The 22,922-nt window shown below is 43.7% G+C and overlaps 1 protein-coding gene and 1 long non-coding RNA gene across 2 annotated transcripts in view; one reads left to right on the forward strand and one right to left on the reverse strand.

The window, feature by feature from the left end:
- Positions 1–536, reverse strand: part of LOC137232136 (uncharacterized) — a 100,181-nt gene extending 99,645 nt beyond the window's left edge. The window contains exon 1 of the long non-coding RNA XR_010946884.1: positions 411–536. This is a non-coding gene — a long non-coding RNA (uncharacterized lncRNA). The remainder of the gene's footprint in view (positions 1–410) is intronic.
- Positions 537–1,076: 540 nt separating this feature from the next.
- On the forward strand, positions 1,077–4,054 carry LOC137233057 (HLA class II histocompatibility antigen, DO alpha chain-like). Its single transcript, XM_067755849.1, has 5 exons — positions 1,077–1,190; positions 2,358–2,606; positions 3,048–3,329; positions 3,428–3,563; positions 3,794–4,054. The coding sequence occupies exons 1-5, from the start codon at positions 1,109–1,111 to the stop codon at positions 3,795–3,797; spliced, it is 753 nt and encodes a 250-aa protein (XP_067611950.1). The 5' UTR covers positions 1,077–1,108; the 3' UTR covers positions 3,798–4,054.
- The last annotated feature ends 18,868 nt before the right edge of the window (positions 4,055–22,922 follow it).

Consider the following 22,922-nt stretch of genomic DNA (forward strand, 5'->3'; position numbering starts at 1 on the left):
ATATATTTTACTTTAGACTAAATTCTGCCAGTGCCTCCCAATTAGAAGCCAAAAGTAAGGGTGATGCAGTCCACACAGGTCAACCTCCAGGCGGAGACACGGGCATAGGGGACATGGAGGGACTCATGGAGGTTACCCAGCACCCTCTGCCCTCCTCAGAAAGGTCCACTGGAACTCCTTATGGCTCTTTTTCACTCTAAACATCTCTAACAGTTATACAGTTTTCCTCACATAATGAAATAAAGTAATATTTTAAAACATGATTTAAAGATTTAAAAGATTTTTTCTACTGTGTAGCCAGTGTTTCCCTTTTAAAGTTTCTTAGTAAAAAAAAATTTTTTTTTTTTTTTTGTGGTACACGGCCCTCTCACTGCTGTGGCCTCTCTCGTTGCGGAGCACAGGCTCTGGACGCGCAGGCTCAGCGGCCATGGCTCACGGGCCCAGCTGCTCCGCGGCATGTGGGATCTTCCCGGACCGGGGCATGAACCCGTGTCCCCTGCATCGGCAGGCGGACTCTCAACCACTGCGCCACCAGGGAAGCCCTTTCCTTTTTTTTGGCCATGCCATGTAGTTTGCAGGATCTTAGCTCCCTGACCAGGGATTGAACCTATGTCCCCTGAAGTGGAAGCATAGAGTCCTAACCACTGGACAGCCAAGGAATCCCCAAATTTATTTTATTTTTTAACTCCAAATTGGTCCACAGAAACGTATAGGACGAGTAGGAGTCCCTATACCATGGATTAAGATAGAGGATTTGTTTGAGCTCAGCTATGTGGTGCTCTGATGGCCTTTCCTCTCCCTTCACAGGATACCTTCTTGGAGGATGTAGAAACAGTTAATCTAAGCCCCTCCCATCCCTTTGGCTTCCTGTGGACCAAGCCTCCCTGGTGCTCGTGGGCCCAATGAATTCTTCCATCTTCTCACCCAGGCTCTTTCCTCTACTTCTTTCCCCAGCAACAGCTACATTTAACGCAGAGAATTTCTCTGATTGGCTGAATACAGCAGGGGGCTCCCTCATCCTAGAATCTGTTTCTTCCTCTTTACCTTCCCCCTCTTCCTTTACCCTCCACACCGACTGGGACTTATTTGGTTAAAGCACCAAGGGACAATGGTCCTCAGTGGGGGGCTGGTCCTGGGACTCCACAGCTTGATGACCCTCCTGAGCCCCCAGGAAGCTGGGGCCATCAAGGGTGAGTGCAGAGGGTGCTGGGTGAGGAGAGGAGATTAAGGGCGTGGGGTTACACGCCAGATGGTACAGAGAGTGAACAGTTCCTTTCCTCTGGTTTATGGGCAACTTCTGTTACCCGCATCCCTCTCACCTCTATTAGGTCTGTCCTGGACCTAAAATACAGGTGCAGCTCAGCCCAGCATCACATTCAGGTGCCTCCTCATTCCTCCCTCCTCTCTGAGACCCAAACCGCCGTCCTACTGCTGCCCAGCATCCTGATTTCTGTACCACTTCCTGGCTTCGGGCGAGCCCATTTTCTATTGCTGTATTTATCACCAGGTCAATAGGTAGCTGTTTATCTGTCTTTATCCTGCTCTAGACTTGAGCTCCTTGTGTGCGGGGTCCACAGCTGGTTTGTCTGTATTTCCTTGGGGCCTGGTATCGTGCTGGGCACATGGTGGTTTCTCATGATCATTGCACAAATAATTTCATAGAATTATAAAGGCATCTTATCAACGAACACCTAACTCCCCATTTCTAGAAAATTGAGCCTCAGTCATGGGAAGACACACATTTGATCATAATGCTCTGAGACAGAATAGCTGTGACATGAACCCTGAACTTCTGACTCCTTTTCCACTGCTCTTTGCAATACCTTGGGCTGCCTTTTTCTATCCCTTCAGTCTCTGGTCACAAATCTTAATTCTTACTCCTGCCCACTATCACCTGTTTTCCCTCACATCCTCTTGCGCTGCGTCTCTGTGCCCAAAGGTCCATGGATGCTCTTAACCTTACTTATTTTCTCCTCATCCCACCCCTACTCACCTCTCATCTCACACACAGGACCTGGTAGCACAGCTGGGGCAGACCATCAGAGCCAAGAGTTAACTCTGGGGATCCCAAGCCTGAGTTTAGGCGACCTCTCTTCTTCCCAAACCGGTATGCCGGGCTGCACCCATGACTCTGTGCTGGCCAGTGTGCAGCAGATGTGCCCATGCCCTCCATCCTCTCCCTCCCGTCCCTTGGCAACCCTTCTACTCTCCAAGGACCAGCTCAGCGTCAGAACGGGACTCTGCCCCCACACAGAACCAAGGATGGGGCACAGCTCAGAGACTCAATACATCACATCTGATGGATGAGATTGATACCTTTTCTTTTCTCCCCCGACCCCTGAACTCACCCCATACAGCTGACCACATGGGCTCCTACGGACCAGCCTTCTACCAGTCCTATGATGGCTCGGGTCAGTTCACCCACGATTTCGATGGAGAGCAGCTGTTCTCTGTGGACCTGAAGAAGAGGGAGGCTGTGTGGCGTCTGCCTGAATTTGGCAACTTTGCCTACTTTGACCCGCAGCATGGGCTGGCCAGTATCACGATGATCAAAGCGCATCTGGACGTCTTGGTGGAGCGCTCGAACCGTACCAGAGCCGCCAACGGTACCGGCCTTTCCTCTGTGCCCCCCTCCACTAAGCCCCTGGCAGGCAGGGGAGGCCCAGAGAAGCCTCCTCTCCCCCTCACAGGCCTCTATTGACTCCTGGGCTCCACTCTCGGAATCTGAGACTGTTGTGCTCAGGCCCTTTCCTTCCCAGGAGGTGCTGGATCTTCTCAGATTCCTTTAGCAACCTCTTCCTCTTGAGAAATGACCCCTCCCGCTGTACTCCCCATCAGGGACCTGGCAGATACAGGACCCCCGGGGGCCCCCTCTGCCCTCCACAATCTCTCATCCCTCTGTCCCCCTGCTTCTGTCCTGGTGTCACCATCCTAGACCATTCCCTGCTCTCGGAAAGCTAATAGGAGGAAACACCCTTCAATCCCAGCCCTGATAAGGCCCAGCTGGAGGGCTGAGCCTGTGGGATTCAGGGCCTGGTTCCTCCTAGTGCCCCCAAGAGTGACTGTGCTGCCCAAGTCTCACGTGGAGCTGGGCCAGCCCAACGTCCTCATCTGCGTCGTGGAGAACATCTTCCCCCCTGTCATCAATATCACCTGGCTGCGCAACGGTCAGACCATCACCGAGGGGGTGGCCCAGACCAGCTTCTATGCCCAGCCCAACCATCTGTTCCGGAAGTTCCACTACTTGCCCTTCGTGCCCTCGGTGGATGACTTCTATGACTGCAAGGTGGAGCACTGGGGCCTGGACCAGCCACTCTTTAAGCACTGGGGTACGAAGCCCCCTCCCCAGGCCCCCCTTCTCACACCTGTGTGTCCTTCACTCTGGAATCCCTTTGCCCGACCCCCTGACCCTCTCTTTCTCTCCCAGAGCCCCAGGTGCCTACCCTGCTGCCTGACACCACAGAGACCCTGGTCTTCAACCTCGGCCTGGCCCTTGGCCTGGCCGGCTTCCTCGTGGGCGTCATCCTCATCATCACAGGCACATGCCTGTCCAGCACCCCCAGGTGCGCAGGCCCCGGGGGTCTGGTGGGGAGGAAAGCAGATGACTCTGCATGGGACTAGGGTGGAGGATGAGAGATTCTGTGGGGAGGGGTGGGGTCAGGGACGAGTGGTAGGCAGGGAATAGAAGAGAAGAGGTGAGGCGAGGGTGTCAGGTTTGGGGGAGGTGGGCAGAGATGGGATCCCAGAAGTGTGAGCTGGGACAACATTGGTCATATGGTTTTTGCTACTTTAGGTAATGGCCCTTCTGAGAGAAACAGGTAGGGGAGACACCCTACGGCTTCCTGGCAAGTGTCTGACAGCCCTTGGATGCTCAGTGTCAGAGTCTACCACATTCATCCCCACCGTGCTGACTTTGAATGGGATCAACCTCTGTCCTACAGGTCTCCTCCTTTTTGGCTCCTGTACTCAAGGCAGAGACTTGTGGGGCACCAAGGAGTTCCCTTTCCCACCCCCAAAACACACACACACACCCACACACACACACACACACACACACACACTTTCTTGCTCTACCCAAAGCCCTGGCTAGCAGCAGTAAAATTTTAAACAGTGTTTGCACTATATTCATTTTACCAGGTCTTGGCCAATTCTTTCAGGGTGTAAGGGATGCTGGGATCTGGAAGTGGGGACTTCTGGGGATGACTACTGAGCATGACCACCTGCTACTGGGGATTGACAATCATTCCCGGGCCAGTCTAGCTACGTCTTGCTCCATTTGACTCATCGGTTTGGGTCCCCTTGTGTGTCACGTGCGAACGGACTGTTTCACATGGACATCATGAAATCAACATCCTGAATTCGGATTTGCCCCAAAAGGGACGCAGAGTATCCTGTTCATTGCAACTCCCCGCAACCAATGACAGTTCTACAGGGCACCAGGAGAGGAAACGTTCATGGAAATTTCAGTCTTGTCCAGATTTACTCTGTCATGAAGAGGCCATTGGTATCCAGCCATGATCTACAATGTCATCTCCTTTTTCTACATTCCCTAGAGTCCCAAGCATGACAAAGAGGCCCAAGGCTTGGGTAGGATGGCCATATCTTCTGCCTGGGGTCAATCATATCAGGTAGGAGGGTAGCAGTGTAGATCATCAAGGTATCTGGTAAGAGGAAGGTCTAGGAGAGATCCACCTGAATGCTCTCTAAATCTGTGGGCTGGAAGGTTTTACTTTACTGTGAACAAAATTTAAAATGCACACAAAGTGGTAACTAACCATACAAAGTAGTTTATGTCAAGTACCAAGTGAGTGGTACAGATTGATGGTTTTCAAACTGGAATACAGAGAAGAGTCACTTGAGAGCCTTTTAAAAAGTACAGGCTTCTCCCAGATCTACTGAATTAGAATCTCGGGGCTGGGGAGAGGGGTGACGGGGAGTCTGTAATATTTTAACATGCTCTAGATGGTGCCGATGAAGCCATCCTGGACCCAGGCTGTGGTCTGGGAACAGGGACCCATGGACAGAGTCTGGTGCTATTGGAGGTCATTGGAAGAGGGGATCCCTGAGGTCTGAGTAGTCCAGGAGGGCTTTCTGGAAAACCTGGTTTTTTTAGGGCATGAAAGTTGAGGAAGGGACTTCCCAGTGGTTAAAACTCTGTGCTTCTAATGCAGGGGCACAGGTTCAATCCCCGGTTAGGGAACGTGCTGTTCCACACAGCCAAAAAAGAAAAAGTTGAGCAAGATACAGGTGAGTAGGGGCAAGATGGGGGTTGGAACTGGGAGCATTTGGTCCCGGAAAAGAGAGAAACCAAGAGATTATGAGGACTCTGTGGATTTCCCAAGAGAGAATAAATGGGGGGAAATCGATGGCCAGAAGAGGACTCGGATGGAAGTGAGAGAAGATTGTTCTAATCCAGGTTTTTGCTTGCCAGTCACAGAAACCCTATTAAAGTGGTTATAGGCAAAAGGAGAGGGTGTTTACAATAAAGACACAAGAGTGGTATTCAGAACCCAAGGGTGGGTTTGAGCCAGGCCCTGCAAGGAACAGAACTCAGAGTGGAAGAGCCAGCAGAACGCAGAGCAGTCCGTCTTGCTCTCTCTCTCTGGGCCATATGGTCCCTGTTTTCTAGATCCCTCGGTACGTCAGCCATATTCTCTCCCTATGGACTGACTGTCCTTTTCAGCCGACATGTCAACCCTATAGGTCCTGTGTTTGTATGTCACCTCAGCTCTAGCCGCCCACAGAGACTGTGTCTCCCAGTCACAATTTTAAATCATTGAAAAAACAAACGACTGCCCAAACTTGGGGAAAGTATCAACCCCAGCCCAATGTACTGTGACCAGGGGACCAAGATCCCATAGTACAAACATGGTGGTGGCTGGCACCCACCTCTGGGGTGAGGAGTCGGGTCGTTCTCAGAGAAAGATCTCAGAAGACACCGCAAGAGATGTCTGTCCCCATAGTGCCCTGGTCTCTGCTGATCTTTTACTTAAAACTTAACTTGATGCATCCTTGGAAACGTGTTTCTCTCATCTCTGTCCTTATGTTTAATAAAGTCATAAAAGTGTCCTGTCTTGAACAGACTGGTGGTTGCCAAGGCGGGGCTGTTGGGGGAGGGATGGAGTGGGAGTTTGGGGTTAGCAGATGTAAACTCTTATATATAGAATAGATAAACAACAAGGTCCTACTGTAGAGCACAGAGAACTATATTCAATATCCTATGATAAACCATAATGGAAAAGAATATTAAAAAAAGAATGTATATATATGTATAACTGAATCACTTTGCTGTACAGCAGTAATTAGCACAACATTGTTAATTAACTATACTTCAGAAAAAAAAAAGTGTCCTCTTTTGACCAGAAGTGTGCTTTTTTTCACTATGCATATATTACCCAGAAATCACTAGAAACAATTTGGAAGGAATATGGAGCTATTCCAAAACTTTTAGGTTTATGTATCTGCCTTCACACTCACATTTTTTTTTCTTCTAGTCTCAAAGTAAATTATCTCTCATTAAAAAAAAAATTGTCCTGCATTCCTTTTTTTAAATAAATTTATTTATTTTTAATTTTTGGCTGCGCTGGGTCTTCATTGCTGTGTGCGGGCTTTCTCCAGTTGCAGCGAGCGGGGGTTACTCTTCGTTGTGGTGCACAGGCTTACCACGGTGGCTTCTCTTGCTGCGAGCACAACTTCTAGGTGCGCAGGCTTCAGTAGTTGTGGTACACGGGCTTTGGTTGTTGTGGCTCGCGGGCTCTAGAACGCAGGCTCAGTATTTGTGGTGCACAGGCTTAGCTGCTCCGCGGCATGTGGGATCTTCCCAGACCAGGGATCGAGCCCATGTCCCCTACATAGGCAGGCGGATTCTTAACCACTGAGCCACCAGGGAAGCCCTGTTCTGCATTCTTTTCTTTTCTTTTTTTTTTTTTTTGGGTTCGCGGGCCTCTCACTGTTGTGGCCTCTCTCATTGCGGAGCACAGGCTCCGGACGCGCAGGCTCAGCGGCCATGGCTCACGGGCACAGCCGCTCCGCGGCATGTGGGATCTTCCCGGACCGGGGCACGAACCTGTGTCCCCTGCATCGGCAGGCAGACTCTCAACCACTGCGCCACCAGGGAAGCCCTGTTCTGCATTCTTGATCTGACTTCTTTCAGTCTCTTTTAGAATAGACAGTCACCTTCTCTTCTGTATTTTCAAACTCTCCCCCTTTGCAGAGTTCCCTCTCCACAGATAATAAACATATCATCACTCTCGTATACTAAGAACATTAAATCTCCTCTCTGTCCTATAACCCATACCTCACAAGCTCCTCCCATCACTTTCTCCGAAAGAGGATTCTGCATGGGCTGCATCCACATCCCCTCTTCCAATCTACTTTCTTTCTTAAAATTTTAATTTTTAACAACGTAATTTTATCCACATAGTTTAGAGAATCCAATAGTTCTACCAGATTTGCGTAAAAAACAATTCCAGTCTCTAGCCCCTTCTCCTATCATGTTCTTGTCCCCAGAGTTGATAAGTTTTCAACTGTTTTTAACTAATTCTGTTGATACTGACCTTCTGTCTCTAAATAGTATTCTTGCTTTGCTATATCTTGATTTTTCAGCTTCAGGCCTTTTCTCTTTACTTCCTACTATGGAAGAAGAGGATTTAAACCACACACATGCACCCCTTCCTCTAATATAGTTATATTGTAATTTTGGCTAGGTTGGTGTTCAGTGTTTATATTATTATGATCTTATGAAGGGTATTCATAGCCAAACTACAGAGTAAACCATGCCTGCTCTTCCTTTCCTAGACAACTTTGTGTTTTCCCTGGGATGAATAATCGGCCTGTTTTCTCTTTGCTTGGTTTTCTTGGTACCCGTCATTAATGAATCACAAATTTCCTTACAATACAATCAGCTACCCTGGGTATTCTGTCCATTTTACTGTCGATAAAACTCCCAGAACCTTGTGTCGGCTTCGATCTTAACTAGTTGCTCTCAGTGAGACAGCTGTCATCCTGGGACCACCATTTACCATCCTTGTCAGGATTTACCTGTCCTCTGTGTTGGACATTCTGTTTCTTATATCCAGCTAGAAGAATGACCAGGTTTTGGAATTACTGACGAGATGTTACTTCTCCCAACCATTCATGCAACTCCTCCTGTTCAGACTTTCTCACTTAGGATAGACTCTCAATTCCTTACTGGCTAAGGCTCTCCAACCTCACCCCTCCTCCGGCCTTCCTTCTTTCATTAAGTTACAGCCATACTCTCTTTCCTTAGACTCCTCCTGCCTGTGATCTTAACATCAATGCTTCCAACTCATCATTCATTCACAACACATGTGGTAAAAATTCAGAGGCTTCCCTGATCAGCTTTGCTAAATAAACCACCCATCTCCAGTCCTTTTCGATCACAAGACTCCATTTATCTTTGTGGACAGACATCTCTCCTGGAATGGAGGCCCTCCTCTCAGGCTTTCTTTCCTCCTTCGGGGGCGTGACCCGTCATGTAGAAACGTCACTTCCTCCCTTCTCTCCATCTCTCCCCTCATCTCCAGTCATTTCCATTAACTGTGGTTTGGCTGTCTTGTGGTTTGATTCTACCTCCTGTGGAGGCTCCAAATTTGAGTAAACCTCCTCTTCCCAGGAGAAGACTCCCTGGCATTTCTGCCTCCCGGAGACTTTCTGTTGCCCCGTCCCTAGAGCCCCAGCGCCACTCCTGAGACTCGGTTGGATTCCCGCTTTTCCTTCATTCCTTCCCTCAGGCCTGCAGTATATGCTCTGCTCCAGGTACAAGTTCTTACCATAACGCCTGGAACACGGCAGTTACTCAGTAACTGACCGAAGAGTAAGATATAGTCTGCTCAGCTCTCAGATTCCTTGATGACACACCCAAATGAAGAAACATTTAAAAACTTTCTGCTGTTATTGACATGATTGCTTTTATGATTACTATTAGCTTTCATGTATTGAGCACTTCCAATGTGCCAAGCACTAAACACTTACATCTGTCAAAGCTATGAGTTTGCACACCTACCATGGTGTTTCCTAAACTGTTCCATGGAGCTCAAATGTTCTGAAGGATGTTAATAACTTAATTAAAAACAAATCAATGTAAGTAACCTTTTTTTTCCTAAAACATATTTTAATATGGGTAAGGAAATGCCAAACGTAAGTATGCAGGTTTTAGTATATAGCAATCTGCCTTTCAAAAATGACATGCCATGTTTGGTAATAGCAAAGGATTGGAAACATGTCCAACAAGAATGGAAAAGCTGAAAGAGCTACGGTACCTCCATGAGGAGGAGAAACATTAAGCTGTTAGAAAGAATGAAGAAGATCTCTTTAAGCTGATATGGAGGGGTCCCTAGGATGCAGTGGAAAAATGCAAGATACAGAAGAATGTACATACTGTGTGCTACCTTGGGGTAAGAAAGAGGGAAGATATGTTTGCAGAAAGCCACACTGAAAAGATAAACCAGAAATTGTTAAAAAAGTGGTAGGGGGGAAGAGCAGAGTTGAGGGAATGCGTTTGAGGCAACAGGGATAAAAGTGAATATTGACTTTTGAAATATACAAATGCTTTACAATTTTTATAAACATGAAACAAAAAGTCCTAAAATTTAAAACAAACATAAACAACTGAACCTAGAGAGAAGACTTATTTTAACTCCTATTAGAAAACAGTACTGTATATTCTTAGTGGACTATATTCTAAGGATAAAAAGTAGTACTAAAAGCATTGATAGTCATTCAGTAGTTTTATTATTAGTAATAATATTGTATTGTTATTTTGAAACTATGTTTATATATATTATAGGATAAAGCAACTCGGGAATGATGTAATGTATTTGGGAACCATGATTTTAGCGTATAAAAGGAAAGAAAAAAGTAGCTGAATTAAAACCCTAATATTAAATTTGAATTAGAAACATCAATTTAACCTAATGATTTATAGATATATATATTTTCTAGCTCTAGCAAATGAAAGAACCTGGAAGCAATGGTCCTTCAGGAGCGATGGGCATCCTTAGAGTACAGATTGTGGTTTCCTAATACCATTACCCAATAAAAGGAACTGGAGTTTCTTAGAGAAGTGACTTATTTCAAGTCTAGGCTAGGGAAAACACAAAGCAAGCTTGTTTCAGAAAACAAGAAAGTGCTCAAAGACTACCAGAGTCATGTCAAAAGAAAAGAGCAGCCATCTTGAAGGGGCTCCCACTGGCCAAATTTGGGACAATTTGAGGATTAAAAAAAATTACTATAATCAACTTAAACACATTGAATGGATAAAAATGCATGAGTCCCTAATAATAAATAAAGATAAAGCAAACAGGCAACAACAACAAGACTTTTCTATCACCACTGGGTGTAATATTCTATTTCCAACAAAGAAAATTGGTACTTAAACAAAACAAGTGGGCTTCCCTCGTGGCGCAGTGGTTGAGAATCTGCCTGCTAATGCAGGGGACACAGGTTCGAGCCCTGGTCTGGGAAGATTCCACATGCCGCGGAGCAACTAGGCCCGTGAGCCACAACTACTGAGCCCATGCGTCTGGAGCCTGTGCTCTGCAACAAGAGAGGCCGCGATAGTGAGAGGCCCGCGCACCATGATGAAGAGTGGCACCCGCTTGCCACAACTAGAGAAAGCCCTCGCACAGAAACGAAGGCCCAACACAGCCATAAATAAATAAATAAATAAATAAAAAATCACACACACACAAAACAAACAAACAAACAAAAAAAAAACAAGCAGATATCCTGACTTTTCAGAAGGAACTCTATAGTTCCCTGGTTGAGAAAATGTCTTCCTTTCAGATGATGGCCAGCTGGGAAAAAATAGAATGATAAAATCAGTATTTTGCAGCCCTAATATGAGAATTGTTTCAGGGAAGGCATCTAGATGTTAGGAGAACAGATGACTGGAAACGGGAGAGTCCCATTACACCAAAGTATCATGCCTACAGATTGTTTGCTATTGATGAAAGGGAGAAAATATCTTCACAGAGGAGAGAGATCTGGCTGTCACTGCCTCAGCTCGGCAATCCAACTTGTCTTCACCAGTAATGAGACAACAACACGGTCATCACATCCTTCTTGATGAGATGAAAAGTACACAGTATCACCTATGAAGAATTATAGTCAAAAAGATCTTTAATCCGAATCTGATCAAGCCTTCTATTCAAAGTTCTAGTTTATAGAAAATACATTGGATAGAGGAATAAGTCAAATGAAGCCAGGAAGAAATAATCATACAAATTCAGAATGTGAGATATTCTATAAGAAAATTGGCCTGGTCTCTCTAAAAACAACATTAAAAAAAAGGAGGAGGGGGCGATTAAGAGAGACTTGAGAGACATTACAATCAGATTTAGTGGGTGATTCTTGGCAACATCTTTGGGGGAAAACAGATATAAAAACCCTTTTGAGACAAATGGGAAAATAGACTGGGTAACCAGTGATATTTGGAAATTATTTTCAATTTTTTTCAATATGATTACTGTACTGTGGTTATGTAGCAAGACAACTTTAAGTATTTAGAGAAAATGCCATGATGTCTTTATTTTGAAATGGATGCAGATATACGCGCGCACACACACACACACACACACACATGTGCAGTTGCAACAAATATGGCAAAATCTTGATAGTTGTTGAATCTATGTTATGGGTAGTCAAGTATTATTCATGCTTTTTCCAGCTTTTCTTTACATTTGAAATGTAAATGTGTGTGTGCTGTTTTTGAAAATAGCAGGAAATTAAATGAGAGATCATTGGATTCCTGAACCCATGAGTTGATATATGCTACTGATTGAATAATTACTCCTCTGTAATAGATATTTTGTACTTTAAATATAAATAATTTTAATCTTTTGTTCTTTTTTTAAATTAAAATAAAGTAAGCCTGATGTAATGCCTTTTTTTTGTTGTTGTTACATTACATGGTTATTAAATACACACATAAAATTTGGCCATTTCTTCCAGCAACCTTTTCATCCCCAGGTTCAAAGCACAGCCTCATTTTATCCTGGAAGCCCTACAATTGCTTCCTCAATATCTTATCCTTTGAGAAAATGTTCTGTAGTCAAAAGTTACTATCACACTGCCTATAGTCATCTCAGGAACACCAAGAGTTAAGTTCAACGGTAAAAATATTAAGATGGTTTGTAATTTTGTACTTTTATCCATGTTCGAGATTTTTATTGTCAATCCCAATCAGAAAAGAGAGAAGATTAATCAAAATATTTTAAAAAAGGAGAAGATACAAAATTTCCAAAGTCTTACAAAGTTCATGTAATTTTTATTATTATTATTATTTTTAATTTATTTTTTGGCTGCATCTCTGTTGCTACTCACGGGCTTTCTCTAGCTTCAGCGAGCAGGCACTACTCTTCCTTGTGGTGGTGCTCGTGTTTCTCTAATTGAGATGACTTCTCTTGTTGTGGAGCACGGGCTCTAGGCACGTGGGCTTCTGTAGTTGCAGCACGTGGGCCCTAGAGCACGTGGGCTTCAGTAGTTGCGGCACGTGGGCTCAGTAGTTGCGGCACACAGGCTGTAGAGCGCAGGCTCAGTAGTTGTGGTGCACGGGCTTAGTTGCTCTGCGGCATGTGGGACCTTCCTGGACCAGGGATTGAACCCATGTCCCCTGCATTGGCAAGCAGATTCTTAACAACTGCACCACCAGGGAAGCCCTGGTCTATAATTTTTTCATCCTTTTTCTCTCCTTCTTACACAGTCAATACAAGCCGAGATATCCCCCTGCCCAACTTTCCTCTTGTGGACCCTGTCCAGCTGGTCAGAGCCCCATCGCCTTCACATCCACCACCTATACCCTGGCAGCCTTTTTCCTTCACAAAGGTCCCAGTCTCTAAGCCAAGCCTAAAGGATGGTAAGTGTGAATAGTCACCATTCAGATATTACTCAGTGATATTACTGAGTGAATACCACTCAAAGTGAATAATTACCACTCATCTTGGTTCTTCTTCACACAGCAATAGTCATCATTGGGGATTCCCTCACTTGTACTGATGGAACAAGGTTGTTTCATTTCTCCTTTTGTGTCTTCACACTTCCTAATATTTCTTCAGCTAAACTCAATTTAGTTGGGCTTGGTGAAAAAAAATTATTTTTCTACAGCATGGTGAAATCTTGGGCAAAGCTACACTTAAAAAGATGTTGAGGGCTTCCCTGGTGGCGCAGTGGTTGAGAGTCCGCTTGCCAATGCAGGGGACATGGGTTCGTGCCCCGGTCCGGGAGGATCCCACGTGCCGCGGAGCGGGCTCGCTGAGCCTGTGCGTCCGGAGCCTGTGCTCTGCAATGGGAGAAGCCACAACAGTGAGAGGCCCGTGTACTGCAAAAAAAAAAAAAAAAAAAAAAAAAAAGATGTTGAGGAGGCAGAGTCAAGATGGAGGTGTGGAAAGACGCAGAGTTAGGGTCTTCCCACAACTAGGGCACCTGCCGGCTGCTGGTGGGGGACTCTGACACCCAGGGAGTGGGAGGAACACCAAAGTGAACACATAGGATATAGGGGGACTGAGGGGGGAGGAGAAGTGGAGGTCAGACAGGATTGGTGCACCTAAGGCTGGGAAGATAAGGAGAGGCAGGCGGGAGGGGCCATCCCAGATCGGAGGAGCAGGAGAGGAAAGAAGGGTGTTTGCCCCACCCACTCGAGCCCACGAAGCCTGCTGGGCTCCCAAGTGAGGTCCCCTGCCCTCTGAGACCAGGGGTGGGGGGCACGCCTGGGCCCCTTCTGTTCCTTGAGCCTAAGCCCCACCCCCACAGCCCCCAGGGCCTTTTCCATCCCTGTGGGTCCTGAGCATTGGCCCCGCCCACCACCCAAACCTCACCCTTGCTTGGCCCTGCCCTCCACAGCCAAGGCCTTCCCCCCCCACCCTTTTATTTTGCTGCCCCAGGTGGCTTGCGGGATCTTGGTTCATGAGCCTGGGGTTGGGCGGAAGCTCCTGTGGTGGGAGCTCCAAGTCCAAGCGCTGAACTAACAGTGAACCTCAGACCACAGGGAATATTCATCGGAGTGAGGTCTCACTGAGTTCCTCATCTCAGCACCAAGACCCAGCTCTATGAAACAGCCTACAAACTCGAGTGTTGGAAGCCTCAGGCCAAACAACCAGTAAGACAGGAACACAGTCCCACTCATAAAAAAAAAAAAAAAAAATGAGACAGCAAAAAAGTATATCACAGATGAAGGAGCAAGGTAAAAACCTACAAGACCAAATAAATGAAGAAGAAATAGACAATATACATGAAAAAGAATTCAGAGAAATGATAGTAAAAATGATCCAGAATCTTGGAAATAGAATGGAGGCATGGATTGAGAAAATACAAGAAATGTTTAACAAAGATCTAGAAGAACTAAAGACCAAACAGAGAAGAACAACAGAATAACTGAGATGAAAAATATACTAGAAGGAATCAATAACAAAATAACTGAGGCGGAAGAATGAATAAATGAGCTGGAAGACAAAATGGTGGAAATAACTGCTGAGGAGCAGAATAAAGAAAAAAGAATGAGAAGAATTGAAGACAATCTCAGAGACCTCTGGGACAACACTAAATGCACCAACATTCGAATTATAGGGGTCGCAGAAAAAGAAGAGAAAAAGAAAGGGTCTGAGAAAATATTTGAAGAGATTATAGTTGAAAATTTCCCTAACATGGGAAAGGAAATAGTCACCCAAGTCCAGGAAGCACAGAAACTCCCATACAGGGTGAATCTTAGGAAAAACACTCCAAGACACATATTAATCAAACTAACAAAAATTAAAGTCAAAGAAGAAATATTAAAAGCAGCAAAGGAAAAACAAAAAATAACATACAAAGGAATCCTCATAAGGTTATCAGCTGATTTTTCAGTGGAAACTCTACAGGCCAGAAGGGAGTGGCAGGATATACTTAAAGTGATGAAAGAAAAACCTACAACCAAGATTACTCTACCCAGCAAGGATCTCTTTCATATTTGGTGGAGAAGTCAAAAACTTTTCAGACAAGCAAAAGCTAAGAGAATTCAGCACCACCAAACCAGCATTACAACAAATGCTAAAGAAACTTCTCTAAGCAGGAAACACAAGAGAAGAAAAAGACCCACAAAAACAAACTCAAAACAATTAAGAAAATGGTAATAGGAACATACATATCGATAATAACCTTGAATGTAAATGGATTAAATGCCCCAACCAAAAGACACAGACTGGCTGAATGGATACAAAAACAAGATCCATATATATGCTGTCTACAAGAGACCCACGTCAGACGTAGGGACACATACAGACTGAAAGTGAAGGGATGGAAAAAGATATTCCATGCAAATGGGAATCAAAAGAAAGCTGGAGTAGCATTACTTGTAGCAGATAAAATAGACTTTAAAATAAAGACTGTTACAAGAGATAAGGAGGGACACTACATAATGATCAAAGGATCAATCCAAGAAGAAGATATAACAATTATAAATGTTTATGCACCCACCATAGGAACACCTTAATACATAAGGCAAATGCTAACAACCATGAAAGGAGAAATCGACAGTAACACAATAATAGTAAGGGACTTTAACACCCCACTTATACCAATGGACAGATCATCCAAACAAAATAAATAAGAAAACACAAGCTCTAAATGACTCAATAGACCAGATAGATCTAATTGATATTTATAGAACATTTCACACAAAAGTGGCAAAATACACTTTCTTCTCAAGTGCACATGGAACATTTTCCAGGACAGATCACATCTTGGGTCACAAATCAAGCCTTGGTAAATTTAAGAAAATTGAAATCATATTAAGCACTTTTTCTGGCCACAACACTATGAGACTGGAAATCAATTACAGGAAAAAAATCTGTAAAAAACACAAATACATGGAGGTTAAACAGTGCACTACTAAATAACCAAGAGATAACTGAAGAAATCAAAGAAGAAATTAAAAAATACATGGAAGCAAATGACAATGAAAACACGATGACCCAAAACCTATGGGAGACAGCAAAAGCAGTTCGAAGAGGGAAGTTTATAGCAATACAATCTCACCTCAAGAAACAAGAAAAATCTCAAATAAACAATCTAACCCTACACTTAAAAAAACTAGAGAAAGAAGAACAAAGAAAACAAAAGTCAGTAGAAGGAAATAAATTGTAAAAATCAGAGCAGAAATAAATGAAATAGAAATGAAGAAAACAATAGCAAAGATCAATAAAACTAAAAGCTGGTTCTTTGAGAAGATAAACAGAATTGATAAACCCTTAGCCAGACTCATCAAGAAAAAAAGGGAGAGGACACAAATCAATAAAATTAGAAATGAAAAAGGAGAAATCACAGCTGACACTACAGAAATACAAAGGATTATAAGAGACCACTACAAACAACTAGATGCCAATAAAATGGACAACCACGAAGAAATGAACAAATTCTTGGAAAGGTACAATTTTCCAAGACTGAACCAGGAAGAATTAGAAAATATAAACAGACCTGTCACAAGTAATGAAATTGAAACCGTAATTAAAAACCTTCCAACAAACAAAAGTCCAGGACCAGATGGCTTCACAGGAAAATTCTATCAAACATTTAGAGAAGAGCTAACACTGATCCTTCTCAAACTCTTCCAAAAAATTGCAGTGGGAGAAACACTCCCAAATTCATTCTATGAAACCACCATCACCCTGTTATCAAAACGAGAAAAAAAATCACAAAAAAGGAAAATTATAGACCAATATCACTGATGAACATATATGCAAAAATCCTGAAAATACTAGCAAACAGAATCCAACAACACATTAAAAGGATCATACACCATGATCAAGTGGGATTTATCCCAGAGATGCAAGGATTCTTCAATATACACAAAACAATCAATGTGATACACCACATCAACAAATTAAGGAATAAAAACCATATGATCATCTCAATAGATGCAGAAAAACCTTTTGACAAAATTTAACACCCATTTATGATAAAAACTCTCCAGAAAATGGGCATAGAGAGAACCTACCTCAACATAATAAAGGCCATATTTGACAAACCCACAGCCAACATCGTTCTCAATGGTGAAAAACTGAAAGTATTTCCGCTAAGATCAGGAACAAGACAAGGATGTCCACTCTCGTCACTGTAATTCAACATAGTTTTGGAAGTCCTAGCCACAGCAATCAGAGAAGAAAACGAAATAAAAGGAATCTAAATCAGAAAAGAAGTAAAACTGTCACTGTTTGCCAATGACATGATACTATACATAGAAAATCCTAAAGATGCCACCAGAAAACTACTAGAACTAATCAATGAATTTGGTAAGGTTGCAGGATACAAAATTCACAGAAATCTCTGGCATTCCTATACACCAACAATGAAAACTCAGAAAGAGAAATTAAGGAAACACTCCCATTTACCACTGCAAAAAAAAAGAATAAAATACCTAGGGATAAACCTGCCTATGGAGGTGAAAGACTTGTACTCAGAAAACTATAAAACACTGAAGAAAGAAATCAAAGATGACATAAACAGATGGAGAAATATACCATGTTCTTGGATTGGAAGAATCAATATTGTGAAAATAAGTATACTACCCAAAGCAATCTACAGATTCAATCCCTATCAAACTACCAATGGCATTCTTCACAGAATTAGAACAAAAAATTTTACAATTCGTATGGAAACACAAAAGATCCCGAATAACCAAAGCAATCTTGAGAAAGAAAAATGGAGCTGGGGGCATCAGCCTCCCTGACTTCAAACTATGCCACAAAGCTACAGTAATCAAGACAGTATGGTACTGGCACAAAAACAGAAATATAGAACACTGGTACAGGATAGAATGCCCAGAGATAAACCCACGTACATATGGGCACCTAATTTATGACAAAGGAGGCAAGAACATACAATGTAGAAAAGACAGCCTCTTCAATAAGTGGTGCTGGGAAAACTAGACAGCTACATGTAAAAGAATGAAATTAGAACACTACCTAATACCATACACAAAAATAAACTCCAGATGGATTAAAGACTTAAATGTAAGACCAGACACTATAAAACTCTTAGAGGAAAACACTCTTTGACATAAACCACAGCAAGAGCTTTTTTGATCCACCTCCTAGAGTAATGGAAATAAAAACAAAAATAAACAAATGGGACTTAATTAAACTTAAAAGCTTTTGCACAAAAAGGAAACCAAAAACAAGACAAAAAGACAACCCTCATAATGGGAGAAAATATTTGCAAATGAAACAACAAAGGATTAATCTCCAAAATATACAAACAGTATGTGGACCTCAATATAAAAAAAACAAGCAATCCAGTTAAAAAATGGGTGGAAGACCTAAATAGACATTTCACCAAGGAAGACATACAGATGGCCAAGAGGCACATGAAAAGATGCTCAATATCACTAATTATTAGAGAAATGCAAATCAAAACTACAATGAGGTATCACCACACACCGGTCAGAATGGCCATTATCATTATCAAAAAATCTAGGAACAATAAATGCTGGAAAGGGTGTGGTGAAAAGGGAACCCTCTTGCACTGTTGGTGGGAATGTAAATTGATACAACCACTATGGAAAACGGTATGGAGTTTCCTTAAAAAACTAAAAATAGAACAACCATATGACCCAGCAATCCCACTACTGGGAATATATCCTGAGAAAACCATAATTCAAAAAGAGACATGCAAGACAATGTTCATTGCAGCACTATTTACAATAGACAGACATCGAAAAAACTTAAATGTCCACTGACAGATGAATGGATAAAGAAGATGTGGCACATATCTACAATGGAATATTACTCAGCCATAAAAAGAAATGGAATTGAGTTATTTGTAGTGAGGTGGATGGACCTAGAGTCTGTCATACAGAGTGAAGTAAGTCAGAAAGAAAAACAAATACCATATGCTAACACATATATATGGAATCTAAAAAAAAAAAAAAAAAGGTACTGATGAACCTAGTTGCAGGGCAGGAATAAAGAGGTAGACATAGAAAATGGACTTGAAGACATGGGGTGGGAGGGCAAAGCTGGGGTGAAGTCAGAGTAGCATTGACATATATACACTACCGGATGTAAAAGAGTTGGCTGGTGGGAAGCAGCAGCATAGCACAGGGAGATCGGCTCGGTGCTTTGCGATGACCTAGAGAGGACGGGAGGCAGGCTCAAGAGGGAGGGGATATAGGGACATATGTATGCATATGGCTGATTCACTTTGTAGTGAAACAGAAACTAACACAGTACTGTGAGGCAATTATACTCCAATAAAGATCTATTTTAAAAAAAAGATGTAAAAAAAAAAAAGATGTTGATAGATCAATAGATGATAGACAGACGTGTGTGTGTCCGTGTGTGTGTGTATCTCCTTATTCTTCAGTTCCGGTTGGTGGAGTTAACAAAAATTTCACTTCTGAATTCCTTTTTTGCTCATATCTATAATATAACCGGAAACTCTGGGCATAGAAGAAAGAATATAAACTTTGAAATCAGCACTACACGGTCTCACCAGCTCTACGATCTTATACACATTGTTATTATTTCCTCATCTCTAAAATAGGAACAATACATATGCGATAGGGATATTCTGTGGACTAAAGAGGTCACTATGAAAAGTGCCCATGATAGGACTTCCCTGGTGGTGCAGTGGTTAAGAATCTGCCTGCTAATGAAGGGGACACTGGTTTGAACCCTGGTTCGGGAAGATCCCACATGCCGTGGAGCAATTAAGCCCGTGCGCCACAACTACTGAGCCTGGGCTCTAGAGCCCACGAGCCAGAACTACTGAAGCCCGTGCACCTAGAGCCCATGCGCCTAGAGCCCGTGCTCCGCCATCGCAATGAGAAGCCCGCGCACCGCAAAGAAGAATAGCCCCCGCTCTCAGCAACTAGAGAAAGCCTACGGGCAGCAACGAAGACCCAACGCAGGCAAAAATAAATTAATTAATTAAGAAAAAAAAAGTCTTCATAGTGGAGTTAACACTATGTAGGAGATTGTGTAGGATTTGCTGATGGGGGAAAGAGCATATTTCAGGCAGAGAGAACAGCACGTGCCAAGGTCCAGTGGCAATAAACAGTATGGGAGAATCCGGGAAGGCCTCTCTTCAGCTCCGAGTTGAGCACAGGGTTCAAGGAAGGGTGCAACTATATAACCTTATAGAGATATATATATATATACCTTATAGAGATGACAAGGGCTAGAGAGAGGCCTTGCAAAGGAGTTTAATCCTTAAAGGTAATAAGCAACATGACCAGATTTCTTTTCTAAATGATCTCTCTGGCAGCAACAGTGTGGGGGATGGAGTCCATGGAAATGGGACTGTGGCTAGAAGACTAGAAAGAGGGGAATTCCCCAGCGGTCCAGTGGTTAGGACTCGGTGTGGGTTGATCCCTGCTGGAGGAACTAAGATCCCACATGCCATGTGCTGCGGCAAAAAAAAAAAAAAAAAAAAAAAAGACTAGGAAGAAGAGAGTTGTGACAGTCCAGCCGGGGTGGTGGGGGCACTGAAAGGAGAGAAGAAGAAGGCTCAGGAGGGCTCAATGGCTGAGCAGAGAAGCGGAGAGCAAGGGTGAGACCAGCAGGCAGGTCACCAGGGAAGGTAATGATACCTTAGCAATACTGGTTCTGCTACTTATCCGCTGTAGAACAGAATGGTTCTGAGCCTCAGTTTTCTCATCTGTGAAACGGTGATGGGTATCTACTTCGCAGGATTATTATGAGGACTTACTTTTTTTTTTTCGGCTGTGCAGCACAGCTTGCGGGATCTTAGTTCCGCGACCAGGGATCGAACCCGGGCCCAAGGCGGTGAAAGCGTGGAGTCCTAACCACTGGACCGTCAGGGAATTCCCTATGAGGACTTAATTTTAAAGGCATTCTAAATGTCTGGCACATTAATGAGTTCTGTACGAATGCTTGTTACATAAACGGATAACTCACAGAGGGAAATGTTTGGGGGAAAAGACAGGATCTTTTCTGGGTATGCATTGAGTGCCAGGGGCCTATGGGACATTGCTATGAGGTCCCTGAAAAACAGATTTGGAACTCTGGAGCAAGGTCTAGACAAGAGATAGATTTTATGAGTGGGAGTTGCCTCCAGAGGAATGGATGAAATTGCTTAGAAATACTGTGCAAATAAGGAGAAGAGGGCAAGGACGGTAACATGACAGACAACATCTCATGGAAGGCTGAGGCAGGGACTCCAGAGAAGCCGACCAAGAGGGGCTGTCTACAGAGGATGAGCGCTAGGAACTGGGGTATCAAAGAACCAGGGATGCTTCAGAGGTAAAGGGAGATAATGGTCTCTGGGTCAGAAAAGTGAAGGCTCATGTTTCAAGAGCTGAAGCTGGAGGTAAGAAGGCAATAAAGACCTAAACGTCAGAGGATGGAGGCAATTCCCTTGTGGTCCAGAGATTAGGACTCCGCGCTTTCACTGCCGAGGGCTCGGGTTCAATCCCTCGTAGGGGAACTAAGATCCCACAAGCCCCACAGCGCAGGCAAAAAAATGAAAAACAAAAGATGGGAGGGTGGGCACAAAAATATCTAGAACGGAGATTCAGGAGGATGTCATTGGTAATATGCTCACCAGGTGGCGCCAAAGACCCTCCGTGGCGATTAACACGGGCCTTAGCACTCCTGCCCCTTAGGCGAGCCTCGCGGCGGCTACATTTAAACCTGACAGTCAGCAAGGTGGCATTCCTTTAGTCAAGGAACCATCAAATTTCCACTACTGGAAAGCTCTGAGGGATACACACACACACACACACACACACACACACACACCCCTCTGCTCTTCCTTTGGTATGTGAAGATAAAATAAGAACTTTCAGAGAATAGTCCCATCTATTTTATTTCCTACATAGTTTTCAAATCTACCCACGTCTTTTCATTATGGAACTTTTCATAGTTCCATTCCAAACCACTATGCTCACTTGCTGGGACCCACCACCGCCGATGCTTTCTAAAGTGTCACTCTGCATTCATTCTCAATGCCCCGCTAACCCAGTATGACTCTTCCCACTGCAATTTCTTCCAAGTAGGTATGTCTCCTAGCTTCCCACCAGACCACAGTACTGGAATTCTTAGTGTAGCAGTTCCTGGAGCCAGATTGCTGGGTTCAAATCCCAGTTCCAGCACTCACTGGCTGTGTTGCGATTTTGGGCAAATTCCTTCACTCTCTGCCTCAGGTCTTCACCTGTTACATGGAGATAATTACCTCAGGGACTTTCCTGGTGGCACAGTGGTTAAGAATCCGCTTGCCAATGCAGGGGACACGGGTTTGATCCCTGGTCCAGGAAGATCCCACATGCAGTGAAGCAACTAAGCCCGCCCACCTAGAGCTGGTGCTCCGTACAAGAGAAGCCACCGCAATGAGAAGCCGGCCCACCGCAATGAAGAGTAGCCCCCGCTCACTGCAACTAGAGAAAGCCTGTGTGCAGCAACGAAGACCCAATGCAGCCAAAAATAAAAATAAATAATTAAAAGAAAAAAAGACTTACCTCAAAGGACCATAATGAGGACCAAATGAGTTTACAGTTTGTTTTTAGTACACTGCTTGGTATACAGTAAGTGCTCAATAGATGAGAGCTATTATTAAAAGTCTTCAGGATGAAAATTCAAATTCTTACTGTGGCCTAAGTGATCTCCTTGATCTAGCTTTTCCCAACTTTCTGGCTTTATCTGGAAGCACGCATCCTTTTCTGCTGCTTCAGCACCACCTGCTCTCAGACAGTTACCATCACTGTTTTTTTTTCTTTTTTTTTCATTTTCAGTCAAATTTTATTAAAAAAAAAAAAAGCAGCAGATCAACATTACAATTCAAGAACCTAATCTAAATATGCACTTGACAATGAAGCACATCTGAGTATGGAGTGAAAAAAGTTTTTTCCAAAAAACCGTCAAACGTATCATCTCCAAATACCCAAATAATAACTCACTTCTGCAGGCCGTCTA

This window comes from Pseudorca crassidens, chromosome 10 (assembly GCF_039906515.1).
Source record: "Pseudorca crassidens isolate mPseCra1 chromosome 10, mPseCra1.hap1, whole genome shotgun sequence".
In the NCBI taxonomy this organism is placed as follows: Eukaryota; Metazoa; Chordata; class Mammalia; order Artiodactyla; family Delphinidae; genus Pseudorca; species Pseudorca crassidens.